At 42.1% G+C, this 17,762-nt stretch overlaps 3 protein-coding genes across 3 annotated transcripts; 2 read left to right on the top strand and 1 right to left on the bottom strand.

Moving 5' to 3' along the window:
* Window positions 1-192: 192 nt before the first annotated feature.
* On the top strand, window positions 193-2,563 carry EURHEDRAFT_530278 (Clr5 domain-containing protein; the record flags this gene model as incomplete). Its single annotated transcript, XM_040787142.1, has 3 exons — window positions 193-506; window positions 664-2,290; window positions 2,531-2,563. Exons 1-3 carry the CDS (start codon window positions 391-393, stop codon window positions 2,561-2,563), a joined length of 1,776 nt encoding a protein of 591 aa, XP_040640016.1. The 5' UTR covers window positions 193-390.
* Window positions 2,564-2,596: 33 nt separating this feature from the next.
* On the bottom strand, window positions 2,597-5,458 carry EURHEDRAFT_453487 (WD repeat protein; the record flags this gene model as incomplete). Its single annotated transcript, XM_040784122.1, has 3 exons — window positions 2,597-4,287; window positions 4,343-5,106; window positions 5,160-5,458. The coding sequence occupies 3 exons, from the start codon at window positions 5,456-5,458 to the stop codon at window positions 2,597-2,599; spliced, it is 2,754 nt and encodes a 917-aa protein (XP_040640015.1).
* Window positions 5,459-5,738: 280 nt separating this feature from the next.
* Window positions 5,739-6,654, top strand: EURHEDRAFT_411495 (DNA-directed RNA polymerase core subunit RPB10). Its single transcript, XM_040781635.1, has 4 exons — window positions 5,739-5,883; window positions 5,937-5,995; window positions 6,068-6,154; window positions 6,205-6,654. Exons 1-4 carry the CDS (start codon window positions 5,848-5,850, stop codon window positions 6,245-6,247), a joined length of 225 nt encoding a protein of 74 aa, XP_040640014.1. The 5' UTR covers window positions 5,739-5,847; the 3' UTR covers window positions 6,248-6,654.
* The last annotated feature ends 11,108 nt before the right edge of the window (window positions 6,655-17,762 follow it).

Below are 17,762 nucleotides of genomic sequence, written 5' to 3'. Positions count from 1 at the left end.
TCAGCCCACCTTCGTGGGCCAGGGTGACCTTATCCCACGTGACTAGCTAGAGGGTGGGCTGAGGTCTACGGTCGGGTGGCCTCAACTGTATTCACTTGTGTATGAATGGTTACAGAGCACACGTAGGTCACGTGGTGCGGACCCAAAAGTGCACAACAGAGACCTCTGCTCCGCCAGACTTCTTTCCTCCGCGCTACTGCTACTACGGCGTACCGGACAGCACAACTGAGAGTCGAACTACGGTGTACAAGAGCGACAATAGACGCCTAACGTATCCCCTGCCGCTCCACAGATTTCCACTGTCTCTGGTGGTTGCTGGGTACGACCTTTTGAGAACGCAACCTCCAATCTGGAGGCGCGTAGCGCCTCCGTGAGCTCAATTTGCCCATCATGGTCTACGATTGGGATGGAAAGAGGGAAATCTGCTATCAGATGTATATCAAAGATAAAAAGGCGCTGGAGGAAATTATGGATTACATGAAAACAGCCTATCAGTTTGCACCTAGGTAAGTACACCACGTGCTTGCCTCTAAATTCAAATAACTTAAAGTTCTCTTTTCTACTCTTTTCTACATTTCTTTCCTTTTGCTTATATGTATATATATATATTAATACACTAGCAAAAAAAAAAATAAATTTCGCATCATCACTAACATCTCACAGTAAACGCGCTTTCCAGACCCAATTCAGAAGATGGGGCTTTCCATCGAAACAAAATCCGGCGCACAAGAACGCGGAACTCGTTGCGCGTGTCAAGCAACTCTGGGAGCGAAATACGGGCCAACGTGACATGCTACGGATTCTGAATGACGAAGGGTTTGAGATAAAAGAAAGAGAACTTATGCGGGTGCGTGCTAAAAATCGGTGGCTATTGCGTGTTCCCAATGGAATGAAGTCACAACTCAATATGCAAAACCCAGTACAACAGCCTGAGGATGAGGGTTTGCTTGCCCTCCAGCAGGAAGTATACAAAACTGAAGGGCCATTTGATGATACAGGGACCCTTCCATCTGAAGCGGCGCTTCAACGTTCACCGTCACCTGGTCTATCTCCCGAAGTCCTAGCGAAGCGCAAGGAGCGATTAGATCGCCTGAAAGCAGAAAGTGCAGAGCGTTGGGCTACCCGGAAGCGTCGCCGTCGTACTCGGGGATGGGCCGGACTGCCGGCTGATCCACCAGGACCTCCGCGCTTTCCATCCGAAACCACAATCGATGAGAGTAAGAAATATCTCAACCTAGACAATGCCATGTACCGTCAAGTTAGGGATCAATTTCAAGGAATTTGTGAACAAGCCGGGTTCATTAAAAAGACTCTCGCTGGACCTGAAAGATGGCAGGAGGCAAAGGACAAACTAATACACGAGTCACCGCACCTTCAGCAAGTCTTCTGGGCTGACCAGCTCGATGCAAAGGCTCTTGCTCTCGACGTTGTGTGTACTGATGTCACCAAGCGGATGAGAACTTTGGAAAGACGGATGACTATCGCTGAGGCCAAAAATGTCCTTGGTATCAACCCAGAAGAGAGTCGCCAAATCAGGAATGCATTTTACGACACATTGAAAGCGGATCATTTCACAAGCAAACTGGAGGCTGGCGATGAACACTGGAATGAGCTCAAAGAACGATGGATTCAAAACTCACAGCTACTTCAACAAATCCTCGCAACTGGTCCAGCAGATTCAAATCATACTGCAAGGTCAAAAGCTCTTGAAGTTCTCTGTCGCGATGTCATGAAGCGGCTCCGCGATGATCAAACAAAGAGAGATTCATCTCGGAAGCAATCAGCGTCTCACTCTGGATTGCAAAGCCCCGCTTCAAACGACAGTGATGACACCCATACTTTCGGTGGCAACATCAGTAATGGTATCAGCACGCTGGCTTCACAAGCATTAGCGAGTGCTCCAATAGCATCAAGTGACCTGGGAGATATGCAGATAGACCCTTCGTTGTTACAGGCCGCCAACGACCCTTCGTTTGCAACCACGGGTGAGCATGATACTGAGAACTCATTTGAGTATGTGGATCCCATGTTGGAAACAACTGTGTTGCACACACCATTTTATCTCCGTATTAGCCCTCAAAGTCAGCATGGATCATCAAAAACATGGGCTGAGAAATTGACATCAAGGTCTGTTGCTGAATTACGACACTTTGTCGTGGCTCGTTATCCTGGTTGTAGTATCGTCAAGATCGAGGGTGTCGACAAAGACGAGAACGGAAACGAGGTTTCCTTTTTTATTAATGAAGATTCTGACCTTGACGCTTATCTGACACATGTGCATGGGAAAAAAGCATTGTTTTCAGTTTGCTTGAAAGACATGATATAACCAACTTTGTTTCTTCCATGCATGGTGTCAATGTTTCAAGGGTCTCGTATAGTCCTTCTAGGGCCAAGTGCAGCAATACAATGCATTTGGAAAAGCAAATGGAAACTCTGTTGCATCACAGCGAGGAAGAAGGGACATGGAAACGACATGTGATTTAGCTGGCAGGTACGCTATATAGGATAAATTGAAAATACATGAACACAGAAATCTATACTGTTATCGTATTTGCAAGTGTGACCACAGGCAGGGGACTAGCCCTGCATATCCATCTCACTTAACAGATAAAGACTGCACAACATTCCTAAAGAGAACATTGGCCGGGGGTGAAACAAACGAGGGTGCTTCACCAAAAACACCAGACAGTCCTCCAGACTGTGAAGGTGCCCTCTCCGTATCAAGCGTGATCGTACTTTGTAAAGCAGAAGTTTGATTTCCGAATAAATCCGCCAATCCAGAGCTGAGACGGCTAGGTAGCTCACGAGGGGGGGTTGTGGCCTGAGGAGCCCTATCAGAACAGCCAAATCGCTGCACAGAGGCTCCGGCATCCACAATGATATAATCACCAGAGCGCGGGTCAGAGGTTAGCACAAGTGGACACTTCCCGACACTAAAGGAAAACACTGGTAGCAATGACTCGATATCGTATACTTGAACATGGAAATGCGCAGTGCGGGATTTCTTCATATGTTGCAAATCGTGCAGGGCAACTGCAAAGGTGCGCGTCTTCGGGCTGACTGCTAAAAGTGGTTGCGATCTCCCAGTAGATAAACCATCAATCGGCGACGCCGGAATCCTAACCAAGTCATCAACCGTATCCCACACAGAGATTGCACGCTTCGACGCAACGATAAGATGACGTCCCAAAAACCTAACTGCACATGGATCATCAGAGCATGCACCAGGTCTACTGTAATGAATTGTACACCTTTGTGCATCTAACAGAAGAACAGGACCAGGGTTTGCGGTTGACATTGACGGTAGGCACACCGCAAGCACCGAGCCATCTTCGGAGAAGGTCAAACAGGCTGTGCTAAGATGCTCGGTTTTGTTTGGGCCAAAGCTTCCTTTAAGGTCGACTATATTCCGGCACTTCCAAGTCTCCAGCTGCTGCGCCGCATTGGGCCCTGTTTGCAATCCGCTGCGCGGTCTCGAATTTGGAGACCAAACGCGCATTACCGCATCTGCCCCGATGGTTACAAATTCATTGCTGCGGGGCCGAGAAGCAAGGCCAAGAACAGGCGTTGGGCCACCGTCCAAGAAATGGGGTCCATCGATGCGAGTAACCAATTCCCACAAACTTGACACACTATTCCATTTCCAAAATTTCAAGAAGGTCTCCTCGTGGCTGTTTGTTCTACCATCCCCAGTGTTGCTAAGACCAAGAGCCTTAATATCTTGAGGGAACGGGCTCCAGCAGTCGACAGTAGCCATCCAATTCCCATTTTGAGATATATCCAAGAATTTAATGTCTGGTGTAGTAATTTCTGACCCCTCCGGACTGATTTTAAGGACGGTTGTGTTGGTCCGTGCAAGGGCTTGCCGCGAAATATGGTTGTTTGTGTGAATGTTGTAGGTTTGAAGGACCGGTGAGATCGCCGAACAATGGCCATCTTGAGACATCTGGCGGGAAGCCGGAACCGCCACTAACAGTTGATCAGGATGTTGAGGATGTAGGACCGCTGCCGTGGTGCTTGATAATGCATTTGAGCCACATTGACCTTTGAGTTTGACCATCTTTGGGGACACCTGCAGACCTGTAACAGTGGCATATGGCTGCAGCTCTCTTGCTGACAAGACCATTATAGAGTTGTCCGCTAATTTGACTGCGTATGAATTTCCTGTGGAAGAAATGACAATTTTGCAAATCGGAGAAGAGAGGTGAGGCAGAAATTGCTTTCTACCGGTATCCAACTGCCATAGTACCATGACTGACTCGTGTCCACCCGATATAACATAGTTCCCTAGGGTTCAATTCAGCATGGCTTCATTTTAAAATTCTAAATCAGGGTCGCTTACCATCTCTCGACCAGCGCAGCGCATTAACAGGGCCTCTATGCCAATGTAAACGCCTTGGAGCAAAACTCTTCCCTCCGTCACGAGTATCTTGACTGTTGGCAAAAAAGGCCAAAACATCTTGATATATCAAGATCGACCCGGCTGTTTCGCCTACAGCGAGGTCTAATCGTTCTGAAGCCTTCCTGGCTTTCGCATCTTGGGCGTTCTGCTGAGTGTTTTCACGGACATCAAGAGAAGTAATGTTCACAGGCAAGGTTGTCTGTCTCCACGTATATTGGGCATGTTCAACATTGTCAAGACCAGAACCATCTGCAATACCGAGAAGAAGATGTTGGCCGCCATAAGCAAGAACAGCTTGGCCCTGTTGTGCAGTCCTTATATGAGTGACTCGGACATCCGTTTCGAGAACAACTGTTTCCAATAGCTTTCCATCACGTAACGTGGACACCCTAATTTCTCTTCTATCACCTTTCCGTTCGCAGAGGGAATAAAATAGAATACGTGTGTCGTCCCCGGAAGCTTCGATGACATCGAAAAAACTGGTTCTGCGGCATGTATCCCAATGTAAAGTTTGCTTTCCGGTAACCCATTCCCATTTGCTAATAGATCCAGTTGAAGTAAACATATAGAGATAGTTCTGGTTTATGGGACAGAGCTTATATCCAATTATGCTTTGGTTTGGTTGTGCTTGTAATGTGCGAACAGGATGGGAAGTGGCCGTAGAGTAGATATGGATTGCCGTCTCAACTGCGAGGAACAAATACCTATATATAAGGTTTAGGAGCAGAACTCAGAAATCAGTAAACGGAACACTCACTCTTCATCTGCGGTAAGAACTGGCTCCAGATCGGTATATTTTCCCGCCCCAAGCTGCGACGATGACCAAGACGTACGTGAAGATTCGCGGGTATTTGCGACGGACATATTGCCATCAACGACAGTCAACTCTTGCAACCCTTTAGATACAGGCAATTCCGCGGCCTCCTCACTCTCAGTCTTTTTTCCTGCAAACCGACGCCGTTTGGCCTGGTTTTCGTCTATATGTGCTGTTTGATTTTGCGCTGCATCGGCTCGCGTTCTTTTGGAGAGCCGGCTAGATTGACTTGCGCCGGCCATGGTCAATTGAAAAGAGATTCAAATTTTGATATTAAATGAAAATGAATTTTTCCGGAATCGAAAGCACATAGCCAGTTAGATAAAAATTTGCGCAATGGTTTGAAATGGCTTTCTGGGTGTCTTTCTCTTTCACTACTTTTTTTTTTTTCTTGTACGGAACAAGAGCGGACCCGTTGAGCTAGTCCACATTTGGATTGGTGTATATAACAGTGGGTCCTTCAGAAACAAGCCAATAATAACAGCCATTCTGCCATGGAGCATAAGATAATAATCTGCAGCAGAAACTTCAAACCCAACAAGACATTAAGACGATTTTCACAGCGTTTCTCATTTCTCCTATTAATCTGTTCATTGATTTCAAAGCGGAATAGCACGGAATCAAGAAGAAAATGATCATTCCGATTCGATGCTTTTCGTGCGGAAAGGTAGGGATCAACGCATGAGGTTGTGTTCGTTACTGACATGCATTTTGAAATAGGTTGTCGGGGATCTGTGGGAGCGTTATTTGCAGCTGCTGGACGAGGGAATCCCAGATGGGTAAGCTTCACAAGTTCCAGCTCGGTTTCTTGTCTTGCCACGTGAGCAAAGTTCTGATGGGCGACTTTGAAGTGATGCAATGGACCAGTTGGGTTGCAAGCGATATTGCTGTCGCCGAATGATAATGACCCATGTTGATTTGATTGAGAAATTACTTCGGTCAGTGCCAGTTCTCCGGTGTGGGAGACATTGTACTGATAGAGCTACAGCTACAACCCGGCTGAAAGAGACCGTGCGAAAGCTCAAATATAAATTCGGACCCAAACGGAGAAGACGACGGGAAATAACCACGCCAAACACTCGGGAACTTTCCTGCAATCAATCAAATTGATGTATCACCAAATAGTCAGCCGGATTATGATTGAACTCGGCAGCGCAGCCCGTCCCATACTCAGTTACTAGGACGTCCAAAGTGATTTGTCGGGCCTTGGTTGCACTGTGATAGCATAAGACAATGATTCGATGCCGTATTATCAAGTCATTGGAAACGGTTCCAATGAATGAATCACTGCTCTTGGCACAGCGTTGGTTATTTTCGGGACACAGAGCGCTTCAAAGAATACGCATACAAGCGTCGTTTGCTACATTGGAATTTTCTTTCTTGGCGTTAGGGTGAGGGTTCCTGTACATCTATGACCACGTTTTACTTTCATCACAGAAAGATTGAATATTACCTTTTTTTTTTTTTCCTTTTTTTTTTTTTTTTTTTTTTTTCTCTCTTTGTTAAATGAACTCGGAAGGTCCTTACCACCTGCGCTATCGCGGTTTGGTAAAATTGCGAACAAGAAATCTTACTGAAAGATGTTATAACAGTCAAATGTACCCAATTTATTTATGGGACTCATTTTCACACAAGCCAGGTCATGGTTTCCCTTGGCGGTCTGCAATGACTGTCCATTTTAGCATGAACATGCCACCTGCATGGTCGCTCTAGGCATATCAGAATTTGATAGTAGTCACATTTCCGATGCCATCATTAAGGATTCTATTCTACACTGACACTGACAGGATAGAGATGATAAGCTGTCGTCTGACATTCACACTAGTTTCATCTTAATTTTGTTTGCATGCCATGCGCACAGTACATTGGCCTTATGGCACATATCAGTTTATGAAGTATGTATCAATTCAATCAGCCAAGGGAGGCACAACGTATTATTGGCGACGGTGCCATCGGGCTCCAGTGTGATGAACTTCAAGTCCTCAATATTAGACGCTACAGCTAGCTCTGCACTTGGGTGATTGACATACCGAACGCGTCGTTCCTGGGACCACAATGAGGTCCATCAAAACACTACAGTCTGGACTGAAGCAAAGTGAGCCAAGAAAATCCATTTTTCTGTTTGATGAAATAGGTAAAAAACCGACGCCCAATAATCGATCCAACAACCTGGGCATATCCATTTCTTTTCGACTTCCCATCTTTATGCATCCACACATCACTTTTTCATAGTGTAATTTGATATGCTGTCAAAAGAATAATACTAAATTGATGGAGCATTAAGCAGCAAGTTCCTCCTTTTCTTATAACGATTAGTTGGGGAAGATGAGGGTTATAAACTCTGAGCCCTAACTCTTTACGAAATTATTTACAGGTTTCTCCCTTCCCTTCCCCAATGTTTCCATAATCTGCCATTGTAATAAGTAAGCCAGAAATTCATTTGGATAAACAGCGATCCTCCTGAGAAGGCAGCAAAGGTGATTTGGGGCATAAGCGCCAGTACCCCGCACAATTCTCCATAAGAGTAAATAGGGATGGTCATATACGAGAGATACAGCATTCACAACATTCGATGACGCTCAGTCAGTATTCTGCCATGTGATTTAACATCGCAAAGCTGACACTGCATTGACATATTTCCGACAACAAATATACAGCCTTCACAGGGTGGCCTTAGAAGGATGTACATAGAACGTCGCCATGCCTACAGGATAGGAAAATAATGAACAAAGCATGTTGGAGAACTCCACCTCCTCGGGTCAATCATTCCGAGATCTCTCTACATTTTAGTGGGGGGTTCCAAATGCCACTTCAGCTTCGGAAATCGATCGCTGGAGAAACGCGTTTATGTGGAGAACTGGAGATTATGAGAGATTTGCACCACATACTGCACATTTGTTACATAAGTACTATTCAACTAGAAAGCAACTCATACATATGCAAGCAAGGAAGTAAGGGCTTTGAGCAGAGTGAAAACCCGATGTGAGGCCGGACTCGTTTTCCAGTAAACATGCTAAGAAACCCTTATATACCTTTCTTCGCGGGAATCCAGGGTTGTGCGCCTTGCTCTACACCATGTTCAGATACAATTATACTCCTACAGTGTCAGTTCATTCAATATTGACCTGAGGCTATCATAAGGCGTACATAACCTTTACCGTTTCAAGGGTAAGAAGAGGTTAATTAGTATAACAGTTCAGGTGAAGCAGCGGAAAATACACCTCTATCTGCCGTGTTCAGTGGTGTGAAGACCCAATACCTCCGGAAAATGCATCTAGGCTGTTCGTCCCAGTTCTTCCAACAAATTGGTGACTGTAATGCTGTGATTTACCACCTTCCCATCCTATTTAAACAGTCGTTGAACCAATCCGAGTTCAGATCCATGACCCTTGGAGTCAATATGACCGTCTATTCCATTTTTGCTAATATATCCTGACTCCTCATAGAAAGAGTTGGGAGAGGCAAGCTCTTTTTGTGGGGCGTTATTGGCCAGTGTACCTCCATTGTTGTTACTTTCGCCGCAGATGGCGTTCCTGGGATCAAATAGGCAAAAGGTGCTGCTGTGGGCCTCTTCACTTACATTGCCAGCTTTGGTGCAACATGGCTGCCTCTTCTGTGGTTTTATCCTGCTGAGATCTCGCCAGTCAAGACCAGGGCCAACATCAACGCGATATCTACCTGCAAAACTGGCTATTCAATTTTCTCAGTCATAGCTACTTTTAATCATGATCGGCAATATCAAAGAGCACTCACGTGCTTCTTACTAGTGATCTACCCTTTCGGAGAATTAGAGTTACATTCGGGCCGGGTAGGGTAGGGAAATGGGCACCTTAGTCCCAACCCGCATGCGGGTTGGGAAGAGAATCTTTTTCCCATTCCCATTCCCATTTCCCACCGGGAAGGGTCGGGGATTTCCCAAATTTCCCAAAGATTGACAGCGCTAACCATTTATGGACGCACTAAACTAACTACAGTTAGAACCGGGATGGGAATGGGAATTCCCGTTCCCATTATTCCCAATCCAACTGCCTTATTGTAGCCTTGTATTTTCGATGCAAATTTACCACGCATTATATCTATAATTAACGATCTTTTTTGGTCTGAAAATATATATATAATAAAGTAAACTCCTCTCTGTTTTTTAATCTTTTTTGTATTTTTTTTTAGTGGCAGATTCTGTAGGGAAAAATCTAAATTAGTTGATACAAGAAATTACGACTCCATTCCAATACAATATATATATACATATATTTGGACCGCATTAGCACACAATTTATAGACATAACCGAAAAGATCCACCAAAGGGCATGATATAACCATGGTTAGATTAAGAATAATGATGGAATTTGGAGCTCAACACTTTTGAATAGCTAATAATCTTAAGTAAGAATCATTAGGAATGTTATGACTTTGTCCATTCTGACATGTATCGCGGAAAACTGAGTAATTAATTAGAATTCTCAGCTTCTCGTGCCGGACAGTTAGACTGCGTACTATATTCCAACCATGGTTGGATTAAGTATTGTAATAGTATGTAATGGGAAATTCGGGAATATGAACCACTCCCATTTCCCACATTTCCCAACCCGACCCTTCCCTAGGGGAGTAAATGGGAATTGCGGGTTGGGAATGACACTCTACGGAGAACATGAACTATGTGAAAGCCGTCAGGGCTTTTCCTAGGTTTTCTGGTGCGTATGTCGAGCGTGTTGCTATTAAATATAGCGTTGGTCCTGTTAATACTGATTCTAGCGGCGATAGTAGTGATAGGGCGACATTGAGAAGTCTACTCCCATTTTCACCCAATCAAGCCAGGTTTGATATACTTCATGATGCTACCTTTGAACGCTGCTTGTTGCTGTGGCCTTGCTATTCGAGACCATCCATCCAATAAATCTCTCGGGGATGATGTGTATAATACTGTAAATTTAATTTCTGATACCCATTGGCGTAACCAAACATGCCTACGTAAGTGTGCTGTTTCTTCATTTTATGATGAATAGATGGCTAATGCTATCTTTTTAAAATTTACTAGTAGACCTCGCCAGGCCCATGGGCTACCTGTCACGGACTCGGAATAGTAGATAATAATGAGCCAATATTCCTATTTAGAATGTTGTAACCATCAACAAGAATATCGAATCTGGAGAAGAAAAGAAAAGAGGAAATCTATCTAGATAATGGAGAGGTTTTATAGTTGTTGGCGACATGGCTGAGTAGCTGCGTTTGTGATGTATCATCCATTGCTGCTAGAGTGTCACTCGGGGCGGGGTGGGGTGGGTTTTGGCAGGCAATGCCCCGGCCCAAAACCCCGAGATTCTCCGTGTTATACCCAATCTTCAATCGGATATCGCACTACACCAATCATAGTTAGTTCGGGGCAGCTCATGGGGCGGGGCACCCGAAAATCAGCGGGGCGGGCACCCTCTGCCCCAACCCCAGACCGGCGGGTTCGCGGCAGGGTCACGGGGCTGCCAGTGACACCCTAATACATCCTAATTAGGATAGTTACGCATGCATGGGTATTCGATGGGTTAACTATGAGTAGTCGATCCCCTCCCATGGGCGGGATATGGGTATTACATTGCTACCCATGGGCCTATGGGGATGGGTAATGGGCAGAGATCTCTACTCATTGGGTAACCATGCCGAGGTCTATTTACTAGTTCCATATGTCCTGTTTTCTCGATCCGAATCCATGCCTCTGTATACTTCCAGACCACTGTATGGATAGCAGCATAATAAGCCTAACTCTGTGTCACGGGCTCGGAATAGTAGATACTAGCGAAATGGTATTCCTATCTGAGCTATTGTAGCTATCGATGAGAATATCGAGTCTGGAGAAAGAAAAGGAAAGGAAACCTATTTAGAGGATGAATGGAATTTTTATAACCACTGTACGGCAGGGTTCCACCCATGTTGGTGTCGTCTGTCATTATTAGTCTTATACATAGTGTCGAGCCGTATGGGCGACGTTAAGATGTCAAGCTTTCACACTCTGATGGATACTGATATCGTCGATTTTAAACCACAAAACTGATTTGTATATATTTTAAGGGCGTTTAATACATTAAACTTTAGGGTGCCAATTTTATATAGTTATACATTATGAAAGAAATTTTAATATAATAAATGACGATTAATTAAAAAGTTGAAATGTAGGCTACATAATAATACTCAGTTTAGTTTTCGTGATTAATATTGTTAATTCAGGCATTACTTATCTCTCTAGTTCTGACCAGTCCGTACTAAACCAAATAAACAACTGAGTATTTAGATACTAGGAGTCATTATTCATATATGACGTCGTGAAGGACACTCAGTGAGTATCCCCTAATTGAAACTTGATTAATTAAGACCATAGGTACGAAACGACAGGAGCCAGGTTCTGACACATGTATAAAAGCTTTTATTTTTAAAATAAGGTAATGAATTCTTCTAGGTTTATTGTTATTGGCCTTCAATTTTTCTCAATTATAGTAAATAGTAAATGCTCTTCTTATAACACTATTGCCTCCAAAAAGATGAATTATTTTTTAACTTATTCTCTATAGTTATCCAAAGTATGGTTTTTTATTTTTTTAATTTTTTTTTCCTACATTAATAGGCACTGGGAATGCAGCATCAGTCTAGTAGTGACATGAATTGCAGATCAAAGCTCCATAGTCCACTGTAGCCTCTGAAATTCTAGTTCAACACTGATTACGCACAGTTTAACTATGTTATCGCATGAAATAACTAGAATAAATTGCCATTTAACATCATTTGTGCACTTCTTTCCTTACAGGTATTGTATATGAAGACTGCTTAAAAAATCATTTTCCTATTACATACCTCCTTAATTGCTTCTACATTCCAACACTCGGGATAGCAAAATCTACTCCTTTGATGGTTAACTAGAGTTAGAGTGTACCACTACCCAAGCCTAGTAGTATACAACTATATTTAGGCTGCAGCGTCATCCGCAAAATCCACGGAGATGTCATATCAAAATCTGCATTCTGCGGATGTAATATACTATTTGCCATCCGCATCTGCAATGTGGGTAGTTACGGGTGGCAAAGTCCTGTATATAAGACATCCGCGGATGTCTTGCGGATTTTTTAAAGCATTTCAAACATGACTAGACTTGTAATCTACTCGGGCGTGCAGTTTTGCTTGTATTTTTTGAGCATTTAGTAAATAATTCATGTATCCAAAGCCATCCGCAAGCATGAAAAGACTTATCAAGTCCTTGAGATCATGAATAAACAGCTAATTCTCAATTTCTCTACAGCTGCATAGTAAAACCAGGGCTAAATAAGATAAATACTATACTACCTTGTATCACTTATTGACAAATTCATTTTCATCATAGAACCCATCAATTTATACCTCTTATTATTTCAAACATGAATATGGTCAAAACGTATATTAGTACTATAATAATCAAAACACGTTTAAATTACAATTAGAACTAGTAGTTAGTCAGCTGCGTAAAAGTCATATGCAAGTCTACATTGAGGTAAATTAGCGAGAATTATGCTAGTGCGGATGCGGACGGTGAAATGGCATCTGCAGTTGCGGGTTTGGTTAACACTCCCCTAAAGCCGCCTGCTGTCACGACGCTCTACTAGGATAATGGAACATCCAACTCATGGGTTCTACCTAGGTGGCTATCGACGAGAATAATCAACATGAGGAAGGAAAAAGGAGGTGGCGCCGTATTTATCAAGAAAGCAAACAACTGTATCTCACGTGATAGCTAGTCAACGTGACCAGGCCGTCACACCTGCAGTGTCATGGCCACGATTATAGGGTGCATACTAAAAACATAACCGCTGCGCCAGGAGCAAAGGATTAAAATACTAAGCCGATAGGCTTAGTATTGCACTCACTTATATGTTTAGGTGTTTCATGCCGTTACACGCAGTGTGGGCGGTTCTGGTTAGCAAAGGGCTAACCACATGAGAGCCACGATTAACAATTTAGGCGTTTTTAAAATGTAATAATTTACACATCTCTTTATCTTTAGACTGCGGCAAATTCGCAAACGCGGATGCCATTTTGCCATCCGCATCTGCAAATTTGCGGATTTGCCGCAGTCTAATTATCTTAAAAGTCTAAACCTTCAGATTTGCTCTTTGCCTGAATCATGACCAAATTTCTGTTCAAAATCTTTTTATATTGCAGCTCGTCAGGTTCGATCCAACTCGGAACCTGGGTCTTGGCGGATCAGGTTCGAGGTTCCGACCAATGCTATGTTCATTATCAATGCCTCTATTAAGATCTGAAAAGGGACCTTTTCTAGTTCTGAATATAAATAGGATCCGCCAATTGCATACTTAGTAGATACTAAATGCTCTGTAGAATTGAGTATCAACTTGATAAGGTAGGAGGAATGCTCCCACAATTCTAATAAAGGAAAAAAGGGCGTAAGTACATTCTTCTAAAGTAGCCAGGCCAATCTCTATTTAAAATCCCTAGAAATTGGCCAAAATTGGACATATCACTGTATTAGCTCCCTTTTCTAAACAATATATAAACTCCAGAAATAAAAGACCACTAATCGATTCTAACACATAAATGCTGAGGATATTAGTGCCATTGTCAGGGTGCAGGGTCAGGCGGATTGGGTATTGCACGGAGTCTCGGGTTTTTGGGGCAAAACTCATCCCACCCCGCCCCGAGTGACACTCTAACCTACACCACTACGGATTCGGGTTGAATGAACAGAATCCGATTCTGAATAAATCCGCTCCAAAATTCTGCTCGGATTGGAGCGGGTTAAATCACAAAAAATCCGCACTGAACCTATTTAGGTGAAACCTGTGATACACTAAATCAGCCATGGTTGATTTTGAATTCGGAGGCACCTGAAATCCAATACACACTCCTCAAGTTGTTACATACTGGTGGCAATCATAATCAACTCCGAGTACTCCAGCACAAAATCACAACTTTGAATTCAAAATTCCCAGGGCCCAATACTGAAACATCAGCATTTATATCAACGATGTATCTATCAATGATTGCCCTTGGCTAAATCAATAATCATAAAAAAAAGAAAATACCTCAATACTGCAGGTAAAACTTAATTATATATGATAGAGCAGGACCTAGATTATAATAGAATTGGCTTTATCTAAATTTCAAACAGATAAAAGGCACTATTATCTGGAATAAACAACTACTCAGTATAAATTTAAAGATCTAAATAAACTAGCATAAAGATATCCGTAGTGATTGAATAGCTATCCAGTAATATAATTATCTATTGATACATTTATTCATAGAGTGTAATATATATATTATCTCTTATTTAATAAATAAATGATAAAGAAGTTGACTACATTTGCTAATGATATATAACCAGATTAAGTCATCCGTTAAAAGTTATTGCTTTAACTTTGGTTAAACGATAATCATCATAGCCACGGTTGATTAGATGGACTCAACCCTATTAATTTACATTATACCTCTGATAAAGCCTCTTATTTAAAATTTATTTTATTCTGATAATGATTAACCAATAATTGCAAGCATCATACATTTTAATAAGGACATCTAAAGTATACAGTCACCTGACAAAAGTCTATGTAATTCCGCGTCGCGCGACGCGCGACCAGATATTGTCCATCATCTTTTCAACCACCTACACCATGCCTCGCACCCCTTTACAGTCGACTAACTCTAATAAGACTAGTAAAAAGGAATTAGAGCCTTTTCAACGGGGAATTATAGTTGGTCGATTTCTTGCAGGCCAAAAAAAGGCCGATTATTCAGCACGCAATGAATTTACCATATACAACAATTCAAACCACCGTTCAAATGTATTAATCCTCCGCCACTTCCACTAGTTCTCGCATTGAACGGCCAGAAATATTTTCTGAAGCATCTATCGAATGAATGGGGATGAGGAGTCTGCTCCAAGAGGGTATTCCTATTTAAAAGTTTTGAAGATTACCTAACCTGCTATATGGAAGTCTAGTATGGAATTCATGCAAGATAATGCTCCCATGCATAGAGCCAATATTATCAAGAAATTGGTTTGATGAGCATGGTATTCCTCTTGTTGATTGGCCACCGTACTCACCCGATTTGAACCCTATTGGACATGCCTCGGCCAAGTTGAAAGAGTGTATACGTGCTCTATCCAGACATTGAATTATTTAATGGGGCCAAAGAACAATTGAAAGAACAATTTTATAAAGCTATGGGAGAGCCATATATAAGGAATCATTGGGCAAGATGGCGGACATTTGATCTTTGAAGAGATGGCACATCAAATGCTTGTGCGCAGGCAATGTTAGTTTGAAATTGGCCCTATTAAAAAGCATCCATCGCTCATTTGATCCGTAATCTTTAGAAAACTGATGATAAATAATTTGATGCAAAGTAAAATTGGTAATATGGGTGTAGTAATACTCATGGGAAAACCGTTACTGACGGCGCCTCGTGATGATAGATTACGTTAATTACGGAGTTCTATTATAACTTTAAATGTCTTTTTTTTTTGGTAATAATTTATAATTAGACTGAGAATTAATAAAATTATTATCGTCTAAATTCCTATTAGAGTAGCTGCTGAGGTTTTAAATCTTTGAAGGTTATTAAGTGTATTAATAAGAATAATAATAACTAATGAAAAAAACACCTAATACTCTTTTTATGATGTGTTTTATAGATTATTAGTATATAGCCGAATTATAATGAAAAGCATTGTATAAATAAACCTACTACTACTAAAGGTGCATAGTCACACTACTATTATCAATAGAGATTGAATATTGTATTTATATATTGCGATTCTGTAGAGCTTAGAGTTGCATTTGGGTCGGGTAGGAAAATGGGCACCTTAGTCCCAACCCGCGGGTTGGGAAGAGAATTTTTTTCCCATTCCCATTCCCATTTCCCGCCGGGAAGGGTCGGAAATTTCCCACATTTCCCAAAAATTGACAGCGCTAACCATTCATTTATGGACGCACTAAACTAACTACAGTTAGAACGGGGATGGGAATGGGAATTCCCGTTCCCATTATTCCCAGTCCGACTGCCTTGTTGTAGCCTTGTATTTTCGATGCAAAAAAAAAAAATCCTGAATTAATTGATACAAGAAATTACGACTCCATTGCAATACAATATATATATATCTTTGGACCGCATTACTACATAATTCTTAGACATGACCGAAAAGATCCACCAAAGGGCATGATATTATAACCATGGTTTGATTAAGAGTAATAATTGAATTTTGAGCTCAACACTTTAGAAAGCTGATAATTTTAAGTAAGAAGACTGCATTCACAAAGAAAACTCAAATGCCCTGGCAGTTTTGCAGTAGACATTCAATGCATCGACAGGAGTGATCCACATCGAATCATTGATAAGGACTTTTGCAAGAATCATTCTGACATAGCACCTGATGCTATGCACAAGAAAACTATTTGGAAGTCATGATGTCCACAGATGAATTTGAAAGCTTAATCTCTGACTTGGCAAGAATATCTCTACCAGAAAGCCATGATGATGCAGCACAGCACACTAAGGCTTGAGACATACTCAAGCAGCAGACACGTCAAAGACAAGCCAACTGGTATTATAACCATGGTTGGATTAAGTATTGTAATAGTATGTAATGGCAAGTTTGGGAATATGAACCACTCCCATTTCCCATATCTCCCAACCCGACCCATCCCTATGGGAGTAAACGGGAATTGCGGGTAGGGAATGACACTAGTAGAGCTAAAGATTATATTTAATTAATATAGGCCTTTTTAAGTAGACCGAGCCAGCTTACGATATATGTATTAAAGTATTTGATTTCTGGGGCTTCAGATACTAGAGATGTACACAATGACAATGATTCTTCAATCAGCACCACTTCCAAAGCCTTTGGAACTGTGCATGCTGTGCAACTGTTGACTCTTATCATAAACAATTAAATGGGTACTATCCGTCTATCGTTACTTTATATCAATCATAAATGAAATATATCACCCACTAAACATGCATATTATTCTATTTAAAAAAAATCAACTGGGTTGTCTGCAAGAGCATTTAAGCCTATTATGTCCAGCAACACTATAGTTGCTGCAATTAGTGGTTTATGAGGCTTTGGATTCCCCTTCTTGTTGAGCAACTTAAGAAGCTCATTTTGAAACAAACTGTTCGATTCTCCTCTTCTCTTTCTATATTTGCTCTCTAGCTGAAGCTGATTCGTTCCTTACTGTAAGAGAGGGCATTTAGAGTAGTCTGTACTTTTTGATAATGTTCTCCATGGCCTTATTCATCACTTATAGTGATACAAACTATTTCGTTGAAACAATGAATGTCCGGTTGGGCTGCTCTATATACAGTCACACGACAGAAGTCTACGTAATTCCGCGTCGCGCGACGCGCCACCTGATATTGTCCATTATCTTTTCAACCACCTACACCATGCCTCGCACCCCTTTATGATCTACTAGTTCTAATAGGACTAATAGAAAGGAATTAGAACCTTTCCAACGGGGAGTTATAATTGGCTGATTCCTTGCAGGCCAGAAAAAGGCTGATATTCAGCGC

This window comes from Aspergillus ruber (genome assembly GCF_000600275.1).
Source record: "Aspergillus ruber CBS 135680 unplaced genomic scaffold scaffold00009, whole genome shotgun sequence".
Lineage (NCBI taxonomy): Eukaryota > Fungi > Ascomycota > Eurotiomycetes > Eurotiales > Aspergillaceae > Aspergillus > Aspergillus ruber.
Note: the sequence above shows the minus strand (reverse complement) of the source record. Positions and strands in the feature narration are given on the sequence as shown.